At 41.4% G+C, this 22,358-nt stretch overlaps 4 protein-coding genes across 15 annotated transcripts in view; 2 read left to right on the forward strand and 2 right to left on the reverse strand.

The window, feature by feature from the left end:
- Window positions 1–709: 709 nt before the first annotated feature.
- Window positions 710–8,128, forward strand: etfdh (electron transfer flavoprotein dehydrogenase). The gene is made up of 13 exons (XM_058064292.1): window positions 710–940; window positions 1,553–1,714; window positions 2,781–3,010; window positions 3,186–3,267; window positions 3,571–3,689; window positions 4,022–4,099; window positions 4,160–4,306; window positions 4,496–4,636; window positions 5,116–5,259; window positions 5,347–5,515; window positions 5,736–5,918; window positions 5,987–6,208; window positions 6,916–8,128. The coding sequence occupies exons 1-13, from the start codon at window positions 910–912 to the stop codon at window positions 7,077–7,079; spliced, it is 1,872 nt and encodes a 623-aa protein (XP_057920275.1). The 5' UTR covers window positions 710–909; the 3' UTR covers window positions 7,080–8,128.
- On the reverse strand, window positions 7,359–11,377 carry ppid (peptidylprolyl isomerase D). The gene is made up of 10 exons (XM_058064293.1): window positions 11,140–11,377; window positions 10,372–10,512; window positions 10,137–10,243; window positions 9,604–9,792; window positions 9,405–9,527; window positions 9,139–9,245; window positions 8,781–8,931; window positions 8,585–8,671; window positions 8,467–8,509; window positions 7,359–7,672 (listed from the first exon to the last, which is right to left on the reverse strand). The coding sequence occupies exons 1-10, from the start codon at window positions 11,222–11,224 to the stop codon at window positions 7,584–7,586; spliced, it is 1,122 nt and encodes a 373-aa protein (XP_057920276.1). The 5' UTR covers window positions 11,225–11,377; the 3' UTR covers window positions 7,359–7,583.
- Window positions 11,378–11,486: 109 nt separating this feature from the next.
- Window positions 11,487–14,176, reverse strand: LOC131114073 (uncharacterized protein C4orf45). The gene is made up of 4 exons (XM_058064294.1): window positions 13,848–14,176; window positions 12,531–12,760; window positions 11,980–12,038; window positions 11,487–11,636 (listed from the first exon to the last, which is right to left on the reverse strand). The coding sequence occupies exons 1-4, from the start codon at window positions 13,909–13,911 to the stop codon at window positions 11,591–11,593; spliced, it is 399 nt and encodes a 132-aa protein (XP_057920277.1). The 5' UTR covers window positions 13,912–14,176; the 3' UTR covers window positions 11,487–11,590.
- A 519-nt stretch (window positions 14,177–14,695) lies between these two features.
- Window positions 14,696–22,358, forward strand: part of rapgef2b (Rap guanine nucleotide exchange factor 2b) — a 112,443-nt gene continuing 104,780 nt past the window's right edge. For 11 of the 12 annotated variants that reach the window (XR_009125569.1, XR_009125545.1, XR_009125551.1 and 8 more), the window contains exon 1: window positions 14,696–15,356. Coding sequence is in view for 1 of the 12 variants with exons in the window: in XM_058064636.1 (XP_057920619.1) it covers window positions 15,288–15,356 (69 nt within the window). In the remaining 11 variants the exon portion in view is untranslated. The remainder of the gene's footprint in view (window positions 15,357–22,358) is intronic. The other variant, XR_009125557.1, reaches the window with a different exon arrangement.

Consider the following 22,358-nt stretch of genomic DNA (forward strand, 5'->3'; position numbering starts at 1 on the left):
TTTGCAACGTTTGTGGGGATGTGTTGTTTGGGGTGTGTGTGTGTGGGGGGGGTGTCTTCAATGTGAAATAAAGTACATATTGTACAAAGACAGTACTGTCCTTACTCTGTTAATTGATAGTAGTCCAAACTAAATACTAAATACAAATTCATTTCTACAACGCTTTCCAGACATGACTCACAGTTTAAAATCCAATTAAAACAATAAAAGGCAATAATAAAACCAAGATACATAATAATGGCACAGAATAAATTAAAATAATTAAAATCAGTGAACTGTTTTTTTGTTGATATTTAAAAACATGAATGGAGGTTCCATTTCTTTTTTCCATGTATCAAAAAAGAAGTAATAAAATAATAGTTATTAATATTATTCAGTAATAAATAACTGAATAATAATAATGAAAATAATAAATATACTATATATATATATATATATATATATATATATATATATATATATATATATATATATATATATATATATATACACTATAATTATATAGCAAAAACACCATAAAATGTATACAAACAAATTATATAGGCATCGGATGTACTCTATCTTAAACATTTTATTGTGTGTATAAACAATTATTTATCGCACTTGGCTTGTAGGGTGCTGTTGGTGAGAGTTCCAGATTTGCGTTTGCGCAGTTACGACCTCTTCTGGTCATGTGACCCGCGCCGCCGCGGACGCAGCAGCACTTTACAACTGCAACTCTCGGCGCAGCGTTTTGACGCTCGCCAATGTCAGTGTTATGAGACCTGTTCCATAAGGTTACATTGTAGTTTGCACACCAGGACGAGGCGAGTAACATCAGATTTTTTTGTATATATGAGAAGGCTGCGGCCTCGTTTGGACATATTTAAAGAAAGGCAAACATTGTTGGCGTTTATGTGCTGACACAAGATGTTTCCAGCTAGCAGATACTCCAGTAAAGGTACGTTGGTTTGTTAGCAACTTCGGTTAACATGCTAATTTAGTGACATATTCCAGCTACCACGACACAGTTTAAATGCTTAATTAGAAACCTGTTTCGACTTTACTTAATTGTTTGCATGTGGAATTGTGACTGCTTTCAATGTTAGCCTTACAGTACTGCATTAGCGTTGACGTTAGCATGAAGCTAACATGTGGGGCAAAGTTCACTGAAAATGTAGGTGACGTTTACAGAGGACTCCACTTACTATACAAACACGACTGTTGTGTGACATATCGTCAATAACGTAACTATTAAGCTTTCTAATGTGAATGGTTTTACATTTTCTGTTGCTTTCAATTAAACGTATAAATGTTAATACACAGGTATGCTAGCTAGCAGTTAGCATGCTGCAGTGTGACACCTGCTGTTGTTTATCTTTAACAATAATCTTCCCTGCTCCTGATCAAAGGTTCTAAGTAGTTCTAAGTAGATATTTCAGTCTGTTATTGCCAGTGATATTGTACGTGGCAATGAGATAAGCTAACAGAGGGTGCAATGGCGGGTCTGGTTGGAACACAGTCCTGTATCAACAGGCTGCAAATGATCCCTGACAGCTGTGTTCCTGTGTAGCCGCCAGGTGTATCAGGGCGCTGAAGACGGTCCAAGTGGACCATGCGTCACCTCAGCTTTACACCACCGTACACAACAGACGAAGCTGCTCCTCCGTCTCCACGCCTCGCATCACAACACACTACACCATCCACCCCCGGGATAAAGACCCAAGATGGGAAGGTAAGGAGCACACAGTCTCTCTAATGTGGTGGTTCCCAAAGTGGGGTATGAAAATGAAAAAACAACTAGAGGCTACCACGCAAAATTACGAGTGCACCTGAATGCCTCAGTGTAAGGAGACAGAGCTGCAAGTTGTTCCTTGTTCTGTGTGCATCATAACAAATAAGTCTGAATGATTACGTTGTGCATTTAAGAGTGTTTCATCTTGAAGATTTCATTTATATTGGCGTTCCAATGAATCCACTCAAGCGGTAAATAAAAACATGCTGTGGAAGGGTTTGAAAGACTTCGAGAATGCTAACATGCGAACCTTAGCACGCTAACACCAAGAATAATTGTGCTAAGTGTTTATTTAAGTGCCTATCTCAGAAAATGTTAAACATTTTAATTACTTTAGCATGCTAACAACTAGCATGATAGCGACAAGTGTCTGCTTCCGTTCATATTCATGAAAATTGTAATAAAACAACGCTAGTATGATCATGTTAGCATGCTAGAAATGTAACACATAGCATAATAGTATGAAAATGGCTAAAAATTTTACTACGCTAATGTCGGCATGCTAGCAATGCTAACTTGCTAATCTTAGCATGCTAGGACCTAGCGTACTCTACATACTCTTGGTATCCAATGTTTTACTGTTCATAGTTCATATTGCTAAAGGACTACCCAGCATGCCTTGCCAGCATTTTAAAATAACTGTTTTAAATTACGTGTTATGTGTAGTGCTTAGTTGTTTATTACTCACTTAGTAGTAGTAATCGTTGATTCATGTGATGCGTTACTGTGGGTGTGTTTTCATTTCAAAATGTCCTTCTGTTAGATGACCACGTACTGTATGTATATATATATATATATATATATATACGTATATATAGATGACCCCACCAGCAATTTTTTGAACCCATTAGCACACCATCTATAAAAAAAACGGTAGAATGTATTCCATTATTGAACAGATTGAAGCCTGCCTTCGCAGTGTAGTGTCAGTCAAGCATTCACTGATGAAATTTTTTTATTTAATAAGTCTTTCCTCCCTGATCAAGTGCTACTTTCTTGCCCTCAGGTGTGGAAATGGAGAGGTTCGCCGACGAAGCCGATGTGGTCATCGTGGGTGGCGGGCCGGCGGGTCTTTCGGCGGCCATTCGTCTGAAACAGCTAGCCAAGGAGCAGGAGAAGGAGCTGCGGGTGTGCCTGGTGGAGAAGGCCTCGCAGATGGGTGCACACACCCTGTCGGGAGCCTGCCTGGAGCCCAGCGCGCTCTATGAACTCTTCCCCGATTGGAAGGAGCGAGGGGTGAGGCTTTTCCCCTCGCTAGTTTGGATGCTACTGCAAAAATCCACTATTATTCTACCGCTACTGTTATGTACAGCCCTCTCCATATTGTCTGCTCTGCAAAGTGAAAGTTAGAAACTCTGCCTGTTCCTGCATCTTATCAGCAGAATCCCATCTCCTCTTTCTTTCACGTCAGGCTCCTCTGAACACACCAGTGACTGAGGATGTTTTCAGCATCTTGACAGAGAAGCACAGAATTCCTGTTCCCATGTTGCCAGGTACAACAACAACCCTTTCTGACTTCTAAAAATGATTTTTACCATTATTAGAGCACTTTAGACATGAACTAACACCCCTATAGTCACCTTTACACTCGTATTACTCAATATAGAAGACAGTTGTAGTTTGATGGTGAGAGATGAGGGTATACTGTAAATGAGAAAAATCATCAGTATGACCTAAAGTGATCTAATATGCATAATATGACATCACCAGGCTCAGGAAGGATCCGTCTCCACGATATACAACACTACTTCTGCATTTTGTGTAGTTTTTTTTATGACATTTTTGACGTGTTTCAGGTCTGCCCATGAGGAACCATGGCAACTACATCGTGAGGCTGGGCAACTTTGTACGCTGGCTGGGCGAGCAGGCCGAGGAGCTGGGAGTGGAGTTGTATCCTGGTTACGCCGCTTCTGAGGTTTCAGTATTAAATAGCTTCATCAATGCACAAATTCAATTTTAGTATTTTGTAGTACGGGGTTGATACATAAAATGTGTAGTAATGTTAATAATGGCCAACCCTTTAATAACAATGTTGCACTTGTTTTATACACGTGTAGAGCTCATAGCTTTGTCTCAGAATGTCACTTTTTCATAGTTTTTAAGCTGCTGTCAATCATTGTGTAATATACCACTCTCTACTGCCACCTACAGAATTACAGTGGAATAACACCAACCTATTACTGTTTCTTTCATATTAGACACCGCTTATGACCAGTTGTCTCATCCTTTTGCCGTTTTCACATTCAGGTTTTGTTCCATGAAGATGGAAGTGTCAAAGGAATCGCCACCAACGATGTGGGAATCGCCAAAGACGGCTCCCCGAAGGTACGCGCTATCTAACACACTTTTGAACTGCAACTATGATACCCTATTGTATGTCCCCAGGATATATTTGAGAGGGGCATGGAGCTCCACGCTAAAGTCACATTGTTTGGAGAAGGCTGCCACGGCCATTTGGCCAAGCAGCTTTACAAGCAGTTCAACCTGCGTGAGAACTGCGAGCCACAGACGTACGCCATCGGCCTCAAGGAGGTAACTGTCTTAATGTCACCTCAAATATGACCAAATTTTGAATCAATATTCATGCTCAAAACACATTAACACACATTAGATAAGTGTGATGCAACCTAACAAGAGGGCCAATAAGCACTGATGCTTGCATGCTGTAAGATTATTTCACTATCCACAATACATCTGTTTTAATAGATATTTTAATGGTAGGTGTGGACGATTGATGAGAAGAAGTGGAGACCCGGCCGAGTGGAGCATTCAGTGGGCTGGCCTCTCAACAGGAACACGTATGGCGGCTCCTTCCTCTACCACCTCAATGAAGGAGAGCCTCTGGTGGCCCTGGGCTTTGTGGTGAGTGCCTCTTTGTGTACGCATTGGTAAACACGCTACTCAGCGAACAATTCCTTTTCACCTCACAAGATTACACACTGGAAGTCCTCGTGTTGCGTAGTTATGACACGCATACTGATGATTGAGCACTGTAGTGGTGTCATTACCGAGACTTCCTGATGAAATTGATTACAGTCATCCCTCGTTACACTACGGTTCAAACATTGCTCCCTTTGGTTGACTATAGCCTAGTTAAAAAAAAAAGAATGCATAATTAAGCAAATGTTGCTTAAGTTCTAAAAAAAATTGTTAAGACATTTATGAACTGTAGTTCACGCCAGTTACACGCACCAGACTTGACCACTAACACAGGCTTGTATTATTTATCCCACAACAGGCACTATATAGTAACACAAGTCGTCATAACAATAATACTGTACTTCAGCTAAAACACAACTGAGACTCTCAAACATCACACATCCAGTATGATTTCCCCACAGGTGGGTCTAGACTACTCCAACCCTTACCTGAGCCCCTTCAGGGAGTTCCAGCGTTGGAAGCACCACCCCTTCGTTGCCCCCACTTTGGAGGGAGGCAACAGGATCGCTTATGGTGCCCGCGCCTTGAACGAGGGCGGCTTCCAGGTAGGGTTGCTTATGGCACCACATTGAGAGAGCTGTAGTGATTGCAATAATGGTGATACGTTGCCCCTCTGCTCGCTGTTTGGCCAGTCCATCCCCAAGCTGACATTCCCGGGAGGCCTGCTGATTGGCTGCAGCCCCGGCTTCATGAATGTCCCCAAAATCAAAGGCACCCACACGGCCATGAAGAGTGGCATGCTGGCAGCCGAGACCATCTTCCCCAAAGTGACGGCAGAGAGTCCAGAGTCAGATACAGCGGGTAAACCAATTTCTGTGTGTGTGTGTGTGTTAAACTATAGTGTTGACATTTACAACATATGTGAGGTAATTATTCACAGACGGAAAAGATACTGCAACTATTATTATCAGCGTACGTGTTAATGCATGATCATAGCATGTATAGCAAATCATGCAACGTTGTTGAAAGTTTTTTTTAGAGTGCTAGCTCTAACTCATTTCCATCATTCCATGATCCTCAGGGCTACACGTTCCCGAGTATTCTGAGGCCTTGAAAGCATCTTGGGTATGGAAAGAGCTTTGTGCTGTGAGAAACATCCGACCGTCCTTTCATAACTACTTCGGCCTATACGGCGGCATGGTCTACACGGGTATCTTCTACTGGATCCTCAGGGGCAAAGAGCCGTGGACGCTCAAACACTGTGGTGAGTACCGCAAATACACCCGTGAGCTAATCCCAGCGAGATATGAGCTCATCTTACCTGCTTTTCAGGCCGCGACGCCGACCAGCTCAAGCCGGCAAAAGAGTGCACGCCCATAGAGTACCCCAAGCCCGACGGGAAGATAAGCTTCGATCTGCTGTCGTCCGTGGCACTGAGCGGCACAAACCACGAGGGCGACCAGCCCGCACATCTCACCCTGAGGGATGACAGCGTGCCAGTCAACAGGAATCTCGCCATCTATGACGGGCCCGAGCAACGTTTCTGCCCTGCAGGTAACACCTCATAGTACCACCACTCTTAACACTTCAAAGTTAAAAATTGCCCAACTTCCACAATTCTAATGTGAGACATGAATACATGTGTTTTTTGTGCATTGTAAAGATATAAAAACAGCTAAATAGGTGTTAATGTACATAATGGAACACTTCCAAAATCCATATCAACTAAGCTACAATTACACTTCTATTTGCATTGTTCCGCGAAGATCTACTTAGCTGGCATAGTGACACCTCGCCATACCACACCGGCTAGCAACAAGCTTACCCATGTTCACAATTCCTTAAGCCACGATTGAAAGGTACCGCTACATATTGGAGCTGCTGAGTTGTGAGAAATCAATTCGTCCAGGAAGGAAGTTCCAATAACACGAGAAAATAAGTATTACATGTTGTTAATGTACCTGTTACTACATGGTCACAGCATATATAAAATGTTGGTAGGTTTTTTGGTGTTCTGTTTTAGGCTTTAGCTGTTTTTATATCTTTAGTATGCACAGAAAGACAGACGTGTTCATCTTTCTCATAAGGATTATGGATGGCCAAAATTCCACAAAAGGTGCAGTTTTCCTTTCAGTGCAACATGGAACTCTTGTATAACAGTAATCCTAATGTGGAATGAACAGTTCCATCGACACTGCATCTAAACCACTTAAACCTCAGAATTTTTTCCAGTCTCAACTCACAGCTTCCGTCTTTCCCAGGTGTGTACGAGTACGTTCCCTTGGAAACGGGCGATGGCATGCGACTGCAGATCAACGCTCAGAACTGTGTGCACTGTAAGACCTGCGACATCAAGGACCCGAGCCAGAACATCAACTGGGTGGTGCCGGAAGGTGGAGGTGGGCCAGCTTACAATGGAATGTAAATATTTATATCCCCCCCTAAAACAAACACTTGAAAAATGACAAAAGGAACATGACATTCAGGGCCTCAACATGTGCCTACTGGAGGATAATTATGATCATGTGCAGTAATCATGTGTTAGAGTTTGGATTTCTTAATATATAAAAGAAATGACAACTTTCTGCATTGCTGCCATATAAAGAAAGCGGGCATTGAACGTGTCATTTGCATAAAGTGGCCTTTGTTGCTGTAGTTAAACATGTCCATCTGTAATAAATCTTTTTAAGACACACGCACATCTTTCATAAGTTAACATTTATTCCAGGTACTTGGTGATCTGCTGTACATATCACACCAGTGAATAAACTACTTAACCGGTCTGCACGTGTCGAGTGGCCAATGATGCATTCAGGGGCGACCGTTACATCGCTACAATGTGGTACAAGTGTTGAGTGTCACAAAAAGGACTTGTCACCTGCTTGCATCCGGCCGTGTGGAATGAGGTCAGTTAGGAGGCGCGAGGCGTTCAGGCAAACATTTTGGCATAGATTTTCTTCTCTTTCTCCTTCTCTTCCTGCACTTTGAGTTGCACTCGCTTCATCTCATTCATGATGGCTGCCAGAAGGAAAGACAAATTTAGTTCATCTATTGTACTCCGGTATATTTCATTACATTTATAGGTTCATGTGAGGTGTTCATGGTGCAATTTAATTCCCTCTGCTTTTCTATTGGCAATAGCAAGTAGTACAATGTACTAGTGTTGCGCAATATTTTTTTGTATACCGGTATAGTCTTCCAAAGATAAGACTTGGATACACAAGACGAGTGTAGACGGGAAGCACATTTATTATTGTACCCAACTCCTCAGACAGTTTCTCAACACACAGGACATGCGACCGGCCTTCAAAATAAAAGCAATGTTTGCCATCTAACTGTAAATACGACATATGCAGTTGGGATTTCATGGGTGACTACATCTTCCTTCATCCCCAGCACAGGCATTAGTTTGAAGATTTAGTAGCAATGCGTGCAGAGGCCGACATCCCATTAAAAAAGTTAACCACGTTGTTTCCAATAAATAAATGTGCTTTACAATATGAAACTAGTGTATTTCATTATATGGCTTAAGATTTGCAGCTTTTTATACAAGACTATCAATTTATCGTGATATATGCTAAGGTCCATATTGCCCCACCCTACAATTTAGGTTATTGTTCTCCATTGTTAGCATGTTTCATTCAGTAAGTCTTGATTTTTGCAGTTTCCTGAGATACTATTTAGAAGGGAAACCCCAGGCGAATAAGCTGGAGTAGAAATGGTGCAGTGGAAAATTTGGCCATTAGCACTTCTTGCTGAAGCCGTAGGAGTGACTGTAATAAATCATGAGGAAGAAATACATCAAGTGTTACCTTTGTCCTCTGGAGTGATTCCCTGAGCTGCCTTCAGATCAGTCTGTAAATAATAAAAAGTCAACAACACTGCTGTTCTTCTGCAAATGATCATATGAGGTCTTTACGTGAACGTTACCATGGCTTGGCTGAATTCTTTCAAGCCCTGCCAGGCCTGAGCCCTGCGGAAAAGAGCCTTGGTGTTGGCGTTGTTCAGCTCCAGAGCCTGAAACACAAATAGACATGTAGATGTGTAAACAAGCATTGCAATGTAGTGGCGCTATCTAGTGCTTAAGATGGCAAATGACAAGCGTCCCAGCGGGATGAAGTCAGACCTCATTGCAGCTGTCCAGAGCTTCCTGCCACAGCTGCAGCTTCAGCTTACACGCCGCCGTGTTGAGGTAGCAGCTGAAGGCCGTGGGCTCCAGCTTCTTCTGCACTGCCTCCTCATCCTCCTCCAGCTCCTCCCCACACATCTCCAGATACCTGTGGTGGCACCCCTTAGCATGTGTCATCAAAATAAAGGGCTTGTATTTTCTCCCTTCTGGAATTAGCCATATATATATATATATATATATATATATATATATATATTCCATTTTACAGTTTATTTTCCTAGTACCATTAGCATTATCATGAAGTTTCCCTTTGTCAAAGTCACGGGATGGTAAAAAGCAGCGGTTTTAGCATCACCTGAGAGCTTTGCTGTATTTGTTGACCGCAGCCTTCCAGTCTTGACTCTTAAAAAGGTTGTTCCCGATATTCTTGATGTCCTCAGCTGCAGCTAAAACTTTATCCACCTGGAAAACAAATATAAATGACTGAAGGACAAATCAATATTAGGGATGTGGCAGAATGTTTGTTAGCCCGTCCCCCATTTGAACAAAATGGATATTGATATTTGTATTTATTGGGCACTTAGTCAAAGTATCCTTGAAGCAGAGGGGAAAACAACTTACATCTTTAAAGTCGACATCAGAGTCCTCTGGGAAGTCAGGGTGGGTGTCCCCCGTCCCATCGTCGGATACGACGGCCCAGCTGTCGCCGTCTTTGTGTTCGCCACAGTCTGCAATGATGCAAGGCTGCAACAGGAAGGCGCAATTGTATTTTTTTCGTGCCAATTTGTTGTGAATTGCAGGATTTTTTGTTTTTTTTTACCTTTGTAGGAGCGTCATCTTTTGTGTCCATGGACTCAAGCATGTGGACCACTCCCATTCCCTTTAGCACTTGTCCAAAGACCACGTGTTTGCCGTCTAAGTGTGGCGTGGGCACGGTGGTGATGAAAAACTGGGAGCCGTTGGTGTTGGGCCCGGCGTTGGCCATGCTCAGCAGGCCCACTTGGTCGTGCTGCGTGCAAGAAGACAAATGACACCTCGTGTGTGGACGAACATGCACGTCAATCTTGTAGGTGGCGGTAGTGTGCATTACAAAGTTGGTTTGGCTCGGGGAGTTTTAAGGGAACAGCAGCAAAAATGCAGTTAAAGCTGCTGTATAGGAGTACTCGTCTGTTATGAAGGCTGTGTTGCAAAAATACGAGTCAAAGATGGTCTTTGGCAGGAGTACGCGGCTGTTTTCAGAAGTCGATGTTTTGGAATCAGATTGTTGGCATTTGTGGACTGGATTTGGTCTGGTGCGCCCCCAGTTGAACCGCCATGATCTATAATGAGATTCTAACAGACCATGTGCTGTACCTTGTAGTGGAAGTTTTCATCCTCAAACTTCTCGCCGTAGATGCTCTCACCGCCGGTGCCATTCTGATTGGAGAAGTCGCCTCCTTGTATCATAAACTTCTTGATAACTGTCAGGCACAAGAGAAATGACCCAAATGTTGCCTCCATCGACTCAAAAGGTAGAAAACTGAAACACATTCTAAATGAAGTGTAGTCCACAACAATTAAGAGTTTGAAGGTGTCCTCGCTAACATACTTCTGTGAAAGGGGCATCCCTTGAAGTGCAAAGGCTTCCCGGTGGATTTGCCGATGCCCTTCTCTCCCGTGCAGAGGGCACGGAAGTTTTCGGCAGTCTTGGGAGCGACGTCGGCAAACAGTTCCAGAACAATTCGGCCAACTGCAAAAGAAATGTCAGATTCACACAAACATGAGGTTCACCTGAGGTCTAACAAAGGAACTGTATCAGCTCAGTTTACATCATTTAATATTGTGTTTGTTATTGCATTTGTGTTTTAATTCATGTTCAACTGCCCCAGCATTCAGCAACTGTCAAATAGAACTTTGCATTACCAACTTTGTTAAAAACCAAATTTTTATTTAATTTGCTTATGCAAGTGTACCTATTGCTGTGGCCGAGTGAGTGTATATTTGTCATAATTGCAAAGGTGAGCTTATATAGCAGAGTAAAATTATGTCAGTATATTTTACATTATTGTTGAGCTGCCATTCAACAGCAAAACAAATACCATTATTACTCTTACTCATAAACAAACGCACATGGCTCCTCCAGATTACTCGTAACTAGACAATCTACTCACATAAAACTACGTTTAAATATCAACTTACAACTACAAACACATGAATACAATGTTGTTGTGCTACTACTAATACTACCACTACAACTACTAATACTAATATTGTTCATTTATTTCGCCCCATTGTCGCTAGCATGCTAGCGTCAGAATGCTATGACGCTAGCATGCTAACGCCTTTAATGGACAAATAAAACAATGCATAAGCTTACCTGTGACGCCGTCAATGTCTACGTCGAAAAAAACGCGAGGGTTTTCAGAATTGGACGGCTTGTCGGTGGGTACTGGGTGAGACATGGCGAGAACAAGGCGACGTTAGACACGCTACTTGACAGGTTAGCTTAGCGAAGGGAACTATACTGTGCACGGGTACCGGCCGGCCGAATGATCTGGAACGACAGCGGAAGTGACATCAGTTCCGGTTAGACTCTTTGAAAATAAAATGCAGTTATTTCAAAACAAAATTACGAGGAAAAAAATACAAATATATGCATCAACAAATAAACAGTAATATATGATCATTTGTATTTTTTTTGCTTATTACAGGATTTATTATGACAGCACATTTATAATAACAACTGAGATTACACAATATATTGTTATTCTGTTTTGATAAAACTGGAAACATCCCAGGTGGCCCGCTGAGCTCGCTGCTTCTTTCTGTCAGGCTTTGTTTTTGGATTTTTGTGTGTCAGTCATCCTCTTCTGTCTGGCATATGGACATAAAAGGTCATTAGAGGCCACAGAGAGAGACAGAGACAGTAAATCAGACTGTGTTTCTCTGGCTGTGGTTTATTCCTTAAAAGCTATCCTTACTAAGTGAGAACTAGAGGTGCATAAACTATCTTTGCAAGGAAATGTCTCTCTGGTCTTATTCAGAAGTGCAATTGTTGCATTATGGATGAAGGGGGTGGAGTTAGGGCAGATAAGACTTACAATGGAGACAATCAAGACTTTGCAAACCTGAGATGTTACAGGACTCGACTTGTAATGTGATTCTGAGCACAGCAGGTCAATCACAATCTAAACTTAAATGTGTTTTTTTGTCTTACTGTTGGGGCTGGAACCTATGGCTCGCTCTGTCTTCCAGTGCATTTCGTACATCCGTTTTCTACACCAAAAAGAGCATAAAGTTCACTTTCATCACATTGATTCACAAATGTTAAATGCTCTGAAATATTTGTATGTGTAAAATTTTCACTTTGCAACCATTGCTATTGAACTAAAGTGAAAGATAGGGACACCAGACATGAGATGATAAGGTATATAATGTAAATAGCTTCACATTTTTACCTAATTGAATAGATAATATAATCATAAATATAAAAAATAATTCTAGTCATAAATAATAAAAAAGAATATATAATGTATCACATCTTGTGTGTGTGTTGAATGAGTGCCAATGCTAATATTATGTTTGCAATAACATTAGTATGACGATACAAGGATCACGTTATGATTGATAAGAATAACTGCACAAAAGCAGAAGGAAAAAGTCATAGAAAAGCTCTTGTACATTGAAAATACAGTCAGTGTATAAAACTTCTATCCATGCTAAAACAGTGTGTAACATGTATAGCATTTGCATAGTGCTAAAAGCTACCTGAATTTGCATGCCGCTGTGTAGCGACCCATTGTTCACCAGCTGGTTGTACTGCCAGCCCCAGCCTACCTCCCCCACGTAGGCCTGTTTGGGCAAAGGTGGTGGGGCGTTCGGGGCGGCCCTCCACAGGTAGTTGAGGTCTCCCGTGGCCTCAGGTGATAAGGAGCCCACACCGACGTACTGGGGAGAATGATTGAACCTCGGCCTGTAGTCACCAATACCATCCGGACCTTGTTTGAGACAGTGGACATTCGCGAATAGTCATTATTTATGCATAAATAATGTATAAATAAATAAATATTAGTTTCATTTTAAGGCTTCCTCTCTAATGAATACTTTGCCTCTTGCGCTGTTGTTGAGTTAAACAAACTATAATGTTAAAAAACCGTCTTTAGTTTTAGCTATGCTATTTTTGTTATGTCCTGTTTGTCAACAAAGTTAGCGTCAGGACCGTGACATCACTTCCTGTTTTAAGCTTAAAAAAAAAAACAGACAGGGAAGCAATTAGCCCACAGGAAGCTGGTCATCTATTTACCTTTTGTGTTCAGGACTGACATATCAATGTCGTAAGTAGATGTAATAAATAAATTAGTAGATAATGTTTATATTGTTATTTCATAAAAATGTTCAATAAGTTATGTTTTAAAAAGATGATAAAATCGTTAATGCTAAAATTGGACATGCTAATACAAGCTGCATTGGGTTTATGCACTGTCATGTTAAGTTTATAGACAATTGATTGTGTGTATTTTTTGTATTGTTGACAATTTTCACTCTATGCCATAATGATGAGTCCCAGTAAAGTACCAGACTCTACAGCGACAACTCATTTATTTGTGGCAAAGGAACAAGAATAATATCACTATTTGTGCTTATCATTGATTAATTTGTGATTTTGTATGAAATTCTCTGTTCTAATGAACACCTTACCTCTAATAAATAACCACAACTCGCTGCATTTCAGCCAACCTAAAATATATATTTTTTAAATTTGTGGCAACACAACAAGAAAAATACCATTATTGTTGCTTATCATTTATTTATTTGTGATCTATTATGAAAATCTCTGTTCGCATGAACACCTTACTTCTAATAAACACTGGTCACTACATGCAGTTCAGCAAATATGAAGTGTCGTTCTTTATTCATAATGCATATACTACTTTGTGACATCCATCCCAGCCCTCGATGGATATACTGCAGGTAGATACAGAATAAATAAATAAACCACTCTGAAATCCAAGTCTCTTGAGATAGATATCCTGCTTCAGCACTGACCTAATAAAACAATTCAAGGATTCATGCACTCTTTGTTACCTGTAAAGAGCATTCTTTGTCCAGGCTGTGTCCCTCCTGCTGCTCCTTTACTGTTTTGTGCCATTTCTGTTCTGTTTTTGGCAGGTGCAGGTTGGCTACGTTCCTCATAAATAATGGGCCCCACTGGGAGATTACATGAGCTGCTCCGTCCATGGGGTCACGGTCGGTCGCTATGGCAACCAGGCTAGTGGCCTAGTTTGTTCTGTGACAACAGGGGGTGGTTTTACAAAAAATAACACATCCACCTCAGGCCACATGTTGTCTTAACACACTTAATAAGGTATGAGAGTAAGGAAATGGGGCTGCAAGGTGGACATCTCTGTGTGGAGTTTGCACGTTCTCTGGCTAATCCCAAAAACAAGAATGATAAATTGATTTTTTTTGCAGAATTTATACCACAAATAACAACTTTGTTATGCAATCTACTATAAATGGAGAATTCTGTAATCTGTAAGCACAGTCTACATTTTCTCCGGTAAATTAAATGTATTTTATAACACTAGATGGTGCTAATGCATCGTTTTTTGACGATTTACATTGCACCCACCCTTTTTTGTTGGATGGACTCGCCCATGAGTCTCCCGGTGTAGCTACATTGGTGTGAAGCTCAAAATAATACGCACATGCAAACAGGAAATGTCATTGAGAGAGTATTCAATGAAAAACACCTCTCGTTTTCACGTAGTCGTTGTTAAACTGGAGCATTATGTTTTATTGTAATTGTGTGTTGTTATTATCAATATAATCAAATTAAATCATGAACAGGGTGGCTTTTGCGTGCCAATATACGTATATTGTGAAAAGGCATACAGGAAGTGCTACCCGTTTTCAACTTCCGCCTTGACGCTGGTCCCAGTCACCATGGTGGCACACAACACAGCACAGTGGCGGCGGACATAGCTGCACTTTTCGTGCCGTTAACCGCAGAAGACCCCACCATGTTTTGTCCGTGAGTCCATCTACCTCTTCGGAAACGGCAATCATCATGTTGTTGTTGGTGTTATCGGGTTAGCGCCTTGTTTTTAGCTCACTTTTCTTTCTTCCTCACGGGGAATGTCTCCTGGTCGCTAGCAAAGTGCTGAAGACACAAGGAATGTCTGTGCTGATCGCTGACTCGCATAGAGGGACACTTTGGACTCCAGGGAATTAATCACCCAGAAACCGGACGGACTATTCAAGTGTAAGTTCGGTGACCCTGTTGGTGCCGGGCCGAGCAGCAGCAGCAGCAGCATCACCAGCAGCCCGGCAAGAGTGCTCGGCGGACGGGCTCGGGTCGTGGCCTGGCTCCGGGCACTCCCAAGCACTCGCCTCCTTTCGGGTCCTCTTAAGACAGCCAAACACCCTTTGGATCCACACGCCGACCTCTTGGAGTTCATTTAAGGTTCTTGTTTTTTCAAGGAATTTACTATAAATCCACTTCCAGGCGGCGGCTTGCAAACAATGGCGTCCTATGTGGATAACAGCTTTCGGGAAGCGGTGATGATGAACCCGGCGGATCGGACGCAACAGGTCTGACCATTTACCTCCAAGAACGATAGTCAGCCATATTACAATGTGAAAACAATCTCTAACATGTAAATGTCTTACAAATGTGTGTGATGGTTGTGGTTGTGTTTGTGTTGGCCCCACGGATGGCCCCATCCCGCTAAGCCGCCTATCAGCAGAGATAATCGGGGCTACTTAGCATAGCAAGACGTGCAACATGCATGCTGGGATCCCAGCTAACTACAACTACATCTCCAACGATACTTGCAACAAAGATGGTGCAAATAAACATCTAAAAGTGGGAGGAAAAAGAGGACAGCAGATGCCAATCGTGTGCAAACAGATACTGCATATGTTAAATTTCTGTTGGATGTTGTGACTGTTGACATAATTCCATATTGACTTCATTGTTTTGGTATAAATATCACATTTTATATAGCAGTGTTGATGTTTTATTCAATACAACTGCATTTAACAGGAGGGTTGGGCGTAAATTTGATATTATCCAATACCGGGTCCAAATCGGGACTTAAACAGTGCCCTACCAGGTTTGAATTATCTCACAACAAGCAAAATAATAATATAAATCCCAAATTAAAACAGACTACTCCTGCCACTGCTTAAATGGCTCATTTAAGCTTATTTTGTTTACCATATTAATATAATAATATGAGGTAATATGAGTGTAAAGGTGATTATAGGGATGTTATATCATGTCTAGAGGGCTCTAACAGTGTTACAAACAGATTTTCTATGCTCTAACCACGGAAATATTCCATTTATGAATAAGGAATCCTACTTGGCAGAAATTCTCTTACGGGGTCTGGAACAGATTAACCCTGATAAATGAGGTATTTCTATACTTTAACACATTGTGTCCCAATCTATGAAGCTTGGAACAATAAGCTCCATTTTAATGCGTTTTTGAGACAGGCAAGTCTTTAAAAAAATGTACAAGAATTTTTCTAGTGGTAGCCCACCACAAAGAAGTGAAACATGGAAGAGCACTAAAGCTCTCATTAGAAATAAATTGAAAAATATACAGTTAATATGTGATTGGTATCATATCAGCTGATTTCACTTATGGATGATCGATATTGAAATTGTCGGCCTAAATCCCTGATTGGAGCATCCCTAATGATCACTAATTAGCCTGTTTTCAGCAGACTGTTATGATATGTTATGTAGTATCTAACACTATTATGCTCAGTTTATTTCCTGAGCTTTTTATCTTGACTGAAATTATAATATTTATGTTTGTCTCACACTTGTAACCTTGTGTTCTAAACTTCTAAAAAGACCGCTTCCACGGCCAATTGATGTTGCTTTTTGCACACAATGGCCGATCAATAGACCATCGCTTGATGCAACTGGCGGCGGTGGCGGCAAAGCGTTTGTGGTCACAGTGGCTTGGAAGCTAAACCAGCCTGATGTTCTTTACATTAGGCGGCGTATGATTTGTATGTGATGATTTAGAGTCTTAAAGCAAAGGGAGATAAAGAGAGAAAATGCATTAAAAATCCAGAATTAAATTGAAAAGGCCTTTGTGGCTATTGTTTCTACCATTAGCCTGATCTAATTATCAAGTCAAATTGTTAATTGAATTGCAGGCCGAGGTGTTGTATTTCACAGAGGAAAAAAGACAGGAAGTGTTGCTCTTTCTTTCTCGCTGTGTGCGTCTTTCCATCCTGTCGTGTTGAAGTGAGAGCGAGACTCGCACAAAGCGACACCTGCTTGGAGGCGGCTGCATCCAGCACCTGACGATGAGGTTTGACATCGGTTTCGCTTCAAGGCGTTTCTGAGAAAGCCACAGACTGCCAGATGTAAAAGTAGAAAAATATATCAATTTTAAAAGATTTCAGTAAAACTGTTCAGTCTATCCACGCTTTAGGCATTGGATGGAGGTTTAGGGCATTTGGTTTGTACACTGTAGTCTTTGTCTGCAAGCAGTCTGCTCTGATGAATCAATAACGGAGAGAAATGACAGTGGGCAAATGAAGGTCATAGCCAGTCTCTTCAAGAAGGGGGTTCAGCCTTCTGTCATTTTGAAGGGATTTGCACCAGAGGATGAACCTTCATAGCGTAGGGAAGCATCAGCATTAATTGTAAAGTGAGTACAAAGACAAGTTCACACTAATTTGTTAATGATAAAAGGTGTAGCCAACGCTACATTTTTTTTTCATTCTTGTTATCGTCATATGTGCTCATCATCAGTTGCAATGTTAATTTAACAGACCAAATCAATATGAACCAACACAATATCTTTTTTTGCCTAAAAACGCAAAGAATATTCACATTTCGAGAGGCTGAAAGATCAGAGGATATTTAAATTTTTATTTGAAAAAACTGGGGATATCCCAATCTGATATTCATATCGGATATCGGGACGAGACCAGCATAAAAAAAAAAATCAGATTATATCTGCCTGCATATCAACTCTCCGATATCGGCCCTCCAGACTTTGCCTCACTGCGTCTATCCAGCAGTGACCGCATACAACCCATGTGATCACAACAGTAGTGTTTGCTAGCGTGCTAACAAAGTAGCCACAATCATGATGTCTGCTTTATGGCAGTAAAAAGTTGTTGCATCTGAGTGCAATTCACGGCATGTACGAGTTTCCTATGCTGGCACACAACTGGGAAGTTTAATACGACACAGAGTCATCATGAATACTGTATGAAGCAGTATCACATGGGAAACTGTGTCGGCAAAACGTTTTAATTGAGCAGTAGCTAGCACTACATTGTTGATAAAACTATACCCCACATGCATAAAACAGCAACCAGTAAGGATTTCTCATACCCGCTGTTGCAACCTGTTTTTCTCGGAATAATATCAGTTGATTAAGCCGTTCCTAACATTAAACTGATACTTAATACTGCAATATCGATATTTCAGTGGAATTGAAAAAGTAAAAAAAAAACCATGTAATACCAAAATAGTTGTCGATGAAAAAATGGCATTTTTACATCTTCTGATATTGTTTGGTCCATCTTGGGTCGAACCGATTACTTGATTAATCGCAATAACAAGCTTCAGATTAATTGGCTAAGGAAATAGTCATTAGTTGTAGCTAGGTAGAAATACCCCAAAATACACTTCTAGTCTCATATCTTGTTTTAGGTTCAGTTTTTTGAGAATCGAGACGTTCAAGTCCGTTGGGACAATTGTACGCGTTCTTGCGTTCTGCTGTAGTCACAAATCTGGATTTCTGCTCCCTGCTGGTTTGTGGTCTTCTATCTTACGCAAGAGTGCTAGCTGATTGAGCGTAGGTCGTTAATTAAGATTTTCTAAAGGCAGATGTGAAGCTTTTGTTCCTTGGCTTGCACAGATTCTTTGAGATCAGTTTGGTGAAAACGTTTCAGACTCTGAAAGCAGAAGTGAAAGAAATTGCTGTGATTGGTTAACGCCACCTGATTGCAGCTGATGTGCAAACGTCTGATTGGTTCATCATGATGTGGAGGTTGAAGTCTTTTGCATTTGTGAACAGCATCACTCTTTTCTACCGGTGAAGTGCTAGCTGACACACTTCATTCTAAAGGTGTTGACTGTGTTCCTCTGGTAGGATTAGCTAACGGTTGCTGAGAGATCTATCTTTATCTCATAAGATGGACCCGTTTGACCCTCTGTTTTGCATCACTGACGCTTGCCAAGTGAAAGAACTGATGAACCGGATTGTTATGATAGGAGGGAAGTTCCTCAGGCAAGATAACACCCTTCATAACAATGCAGTGTTTACCATACACTGTTATTTGTGGATTTGTACATTTTCATCAACACATTATAATGGGATTGTTGTTTGTTGGTCTTGTACACGGGTGGCCATACTTTCCCCATCCAGGGCCAAATAGTAAAAAAATAAGAAGATGCAAAATTTAAAAAAAGAGTGCAGTTCCCCTTTAATATTTTGACTTTATTCTCATAAAATTACAGCCGTATTGGTAATTTTTCAAATATTTAATATTCATTCATTCATTTTCGACCGCTTATCCTCACGAGGGTGGCGGGGGTTGCCGGAGCCTATCCCAGCTGCTTTCGGGCGAGAGGCGGGGTACACCCTGGACTGGTGGCCAGCCAATCACAGGGCACATATAGACAAACAACCATTCACACTCACATTCATACCTATGGACAATTTGGAGTCGCCAATTGCGCCGTGCAGCCCACTTTCTTCTAAATTGTTTCTCATGATTAATTCCATAATATTTTTGCTGTTGTCTTTTTCTGAAAACGAATTTATTTGTTGCTCTGTTTTTGTCATAATATCTTTTTTCTTTAAATTTTACTTATATTATTGCAGTATTTTTCCTCATAATGTTACGGTATTCTCGTAAAAGTTTTTATTGTAAAATTTTGCCTTTATTCTTGTAAAATTACTGCTTATTTTTGTTATTTTTTCTGTTTTGCTTGTTAAACTACAGTTTTAGAATTTGCCACAGGCTAATAAAAAATCAGTAGCGGGCCACAAATGGCCCCTGGGTCCCATTTAGGGCACCCCTGGTATGCGTTTGCCTAAATTTGCTTTTTGAGAGCTGCCGTAAATCGTCTGTTGACTGTTAAAGCTGAGATAAAATTGGATGTCACACCCATCTCGTTATTGCGTGGCGACGGTGTAAAAGTCATTATGTTACTTATCTCCCTATGTTGCTTGCGTTTGTGACCGTGACTGTACTGGACTTACCTTGACCCTGGCGGTCACATCTGCTCGTCTTTAGCCAGGTGGCGAGGCTAAAGGCCACAAATGGCGTCACTTGTTACAAGTAACTGGACGAAGCGTGGTGAATTCCTGTCATATTTACTGAGCAGACGTTCTATGGAAAAATGGATAAAGGTAACAAAACTGCTACAGTTGGCCAAATGATTAGGACACAGGGGGCTCCTTGGGTTTCCAAACGGGAAGAGGAAAAAGTGTCAGGATGCATTTTGAACTCAAACAGGATGAATGGCGTTACAAAAGAACACCCTTTCCCCCCTCCCTTCCAAGCTTGTTTTTTTTATTTTCAGACTTTGGGTGTGGATTTGTTACTTCCTTCCTTGCCGTTTTTGTCAAGGAGTTTTTGCACAGAAACAAAGATAGTTTATCGAATAGTTTGAACATAAAGACACCGTGACGTAACCTCCCCAGGCCATCCGGGAGGTTTCCTTCCAATCATCAAGTCGGACCCTGAATGGTCTGCCGGCGCCACCCACCCCTCCTTGGAGCGCAAAACCCCGTAGGAGTAAAAGTGATGTCACATGTTATTCTTCTGTTGGAAGGCTGAGGGCGGTTTACATGCCGCGGTTGGTGCTGACGTAGTCCGTCCGGTGTTAAATATAGGAAAAGGAAAATAAACAATCATTGTCTATTAATATGCAGTACTTCCAGAGTACCTCATCATATGTGTGGGGTTGTTTAGTTTTTTAGCCTTCAAAGCAATTAGACAGCAAAAGCTCACATAGTGAGGATGGCATCGCAGACATGTCGCAAGCAATCACCGTCAACCAGACGCAAGAGCAAATTTATGATCCAGATGTTGTTTGCTTTGTGCCCTGCTGGCTTGCTCCCTCAAATCTAATAAAAGGACGCACACCGGCTTGTTGATGTTTAAATGCACCGACCGCTGAGGTTGCAGCAACCCGCAAGGCGCAGTGCCTTCAGGCCCGCAGTGCATCGAGCATCGTTTCTTTGCATTGAACCATGTCAAGCTCTTGAACTTTGGCTCGTTTTGGTCTTTGGTTTTACAGAGGTTTGCAGCTTTGACGGGACAGGCAGTGGTGGGTGGATGGGGGGGGGTTCAGTCACAAGTCAAACCATACATCCGTACATCCATACATTTCTGTAACCCAAGTGAAATTGTTAACATAATTTATTTATATATACTTGTACACTATATTTTTATTTAATACCCTTTCATATAATTATAGGTGCATATATATATATATATATATATATATATAAGTATAAATAGAATGTTTGATATACAACACCCAGCAACCAGGTGATTTAAATCATGAGGGTTGACTCGTGATTCTGTGCACCCAATCAGGATATCACCCCTTGATCACATGACACACACACTAACCAATTAATAGCCAACAGGAAGACACTCACCAAAGACACATGGGGAGTGGTAGTGTTTTTACTGTAATTTTGTAATTTGACTATAGGGGTGTTATTTCATGTGTAGAGGGCTCTAATAATAAAAACATTGTTGTATGTTGTATTGTATTTATAAATGCGTAATTTTCCACCCTCGGCCATTTCTGTGTGGAGTTTGCATGTTCTCCCCGTGCATGCGTGGGTTTTCTCCGGGTACTCCGGTTTCCTCCCACATTCCAAAAACATGCTAGGTTAATTAGCGACTCCAAATTGTCCATAGGTATGAATGTGAGTGTGAATGGTTGTTTGTCTATATGTGCCCTGTGATTGGCTGGCCACCAGTCCAGGGTGTACCCTCGCCTCTCGCCCAAAGACAGCTGGGATAGGCCCCAGCACCCCTGCGACCCTCGTGGGGATAAGTGGTCGAAAATTAATGATTATTCCACCGATATGGGGCACCATATAAACTGCCCTTCATTTATTGTTTTTAACAGTCCAAAGTGCTGATGCAACCTTTAGTTTTAAACACAAGGGGTGGAATATTACTGTGTTCTTTAGTCAATCTCTAAATAATTAGAAAATAAAGCTAAAAACTGCACAGTGGTCGAGTGGTTAGCGCACAGGCATCACAGCTAGGAGACCCGAGTTCAATTCCACCCTCGGCCATTGAGTTTCCATGTTCTCCCCGTGCATGCGTGGGTTTTCTCCGGGTACTCCGGTTTCCTCCCACATTCCAAAAACATGCTAGGTTAATTAGCGACTCCAAATTGTCCATAGGTATGAATGTGAGTGTGAATGGTTGTTTGTCTATATGTGCCCCGTGATTGGCTGGCCACCAGTCCAGGGTGTACGAATACAGCTGGGATAGGCTCCAGCACCCCGTTGCGACCCTTGTGAGGATAATCGGTAGAAAACGAATGAATGAAATGCGGAATTTCTCTTAT

This window comes from Doryrhamphus excisus, chromosome 2 (assembly GCF_030265055.1).
Source record: "Doryrhamphus excisus isolate RoL2022-K1 chromosome 2, RoL_Dexc_1.0, whole genome shotgun sequence".
NCBI classification, from domain to species: domain Eukaryota; kingdom Metazoa; phylum Chordata; class Actinopteri; order Syngnathiformes; family Syngnathidae; genus Doryrhamphus; species Doryrhamphus excisus.

Coding starts and splice junctions, on each gene's coding strand:
- etfdh (XM_058064292.1), top strand. CDS start 910: ATGTTTCCAGCTAGCAGATACTCCAGTAAAG. Junction 941..1,552: donor TAGCAGATACTCCAGTAAAG/GTACGTTGGTTT, acceptor GTTCCTGTGTAG/CCGCCAGGTGTATCAGGGCG. Junction 3,690..4,021: donor CTGGTTACGCCGCTTCTGAG/GTTTCAGTATTA, acceptor TTTCACATTCAG/GTTTTGTTCCATGAAGATGG.
- ppid (XM_058064293.1), bottom strand. CDS start 11,224: ATGTCTCACCCAGTACCCACCGACAAGCCGTCCAATTCTGAAAACCCT. Junction 8,932..9,138: donor AAATACAGCAAAGCTCTCAG/GTGATGCTAAAA, acceptor GTGCCACCACAG/GTATCTGGAGATGTGTGGGG. Junction 8,510..8,584: donor AAGAATTCAGCCAAGCCATG/GTAACGTTCACG, acceptor TATTATTTACAG/ACTGATCTGAAGGCAGCTCA.
- LOC131114073 (XM_058064294.1), bottom strand. CDS start 13,911: ATGGCACAAAACAGTAAAGGAGCAGCAGGAGGGACACAGCCTGGACAA. Junction 12,761..13,847: donor ACAAAGAATGCTCTTTACAG/GTAACAAAGAGT, acceptor GTCTCAAACAAG/GTCCGGATGGTATTGGTGAC. Junction 12,039..12,530: donor ACAGCGGCATGCAAATTCAG/GTAGCTTTTAGC, acceptor TTTTTGGTGTAG/AAAACGGATGTACGAAATGC.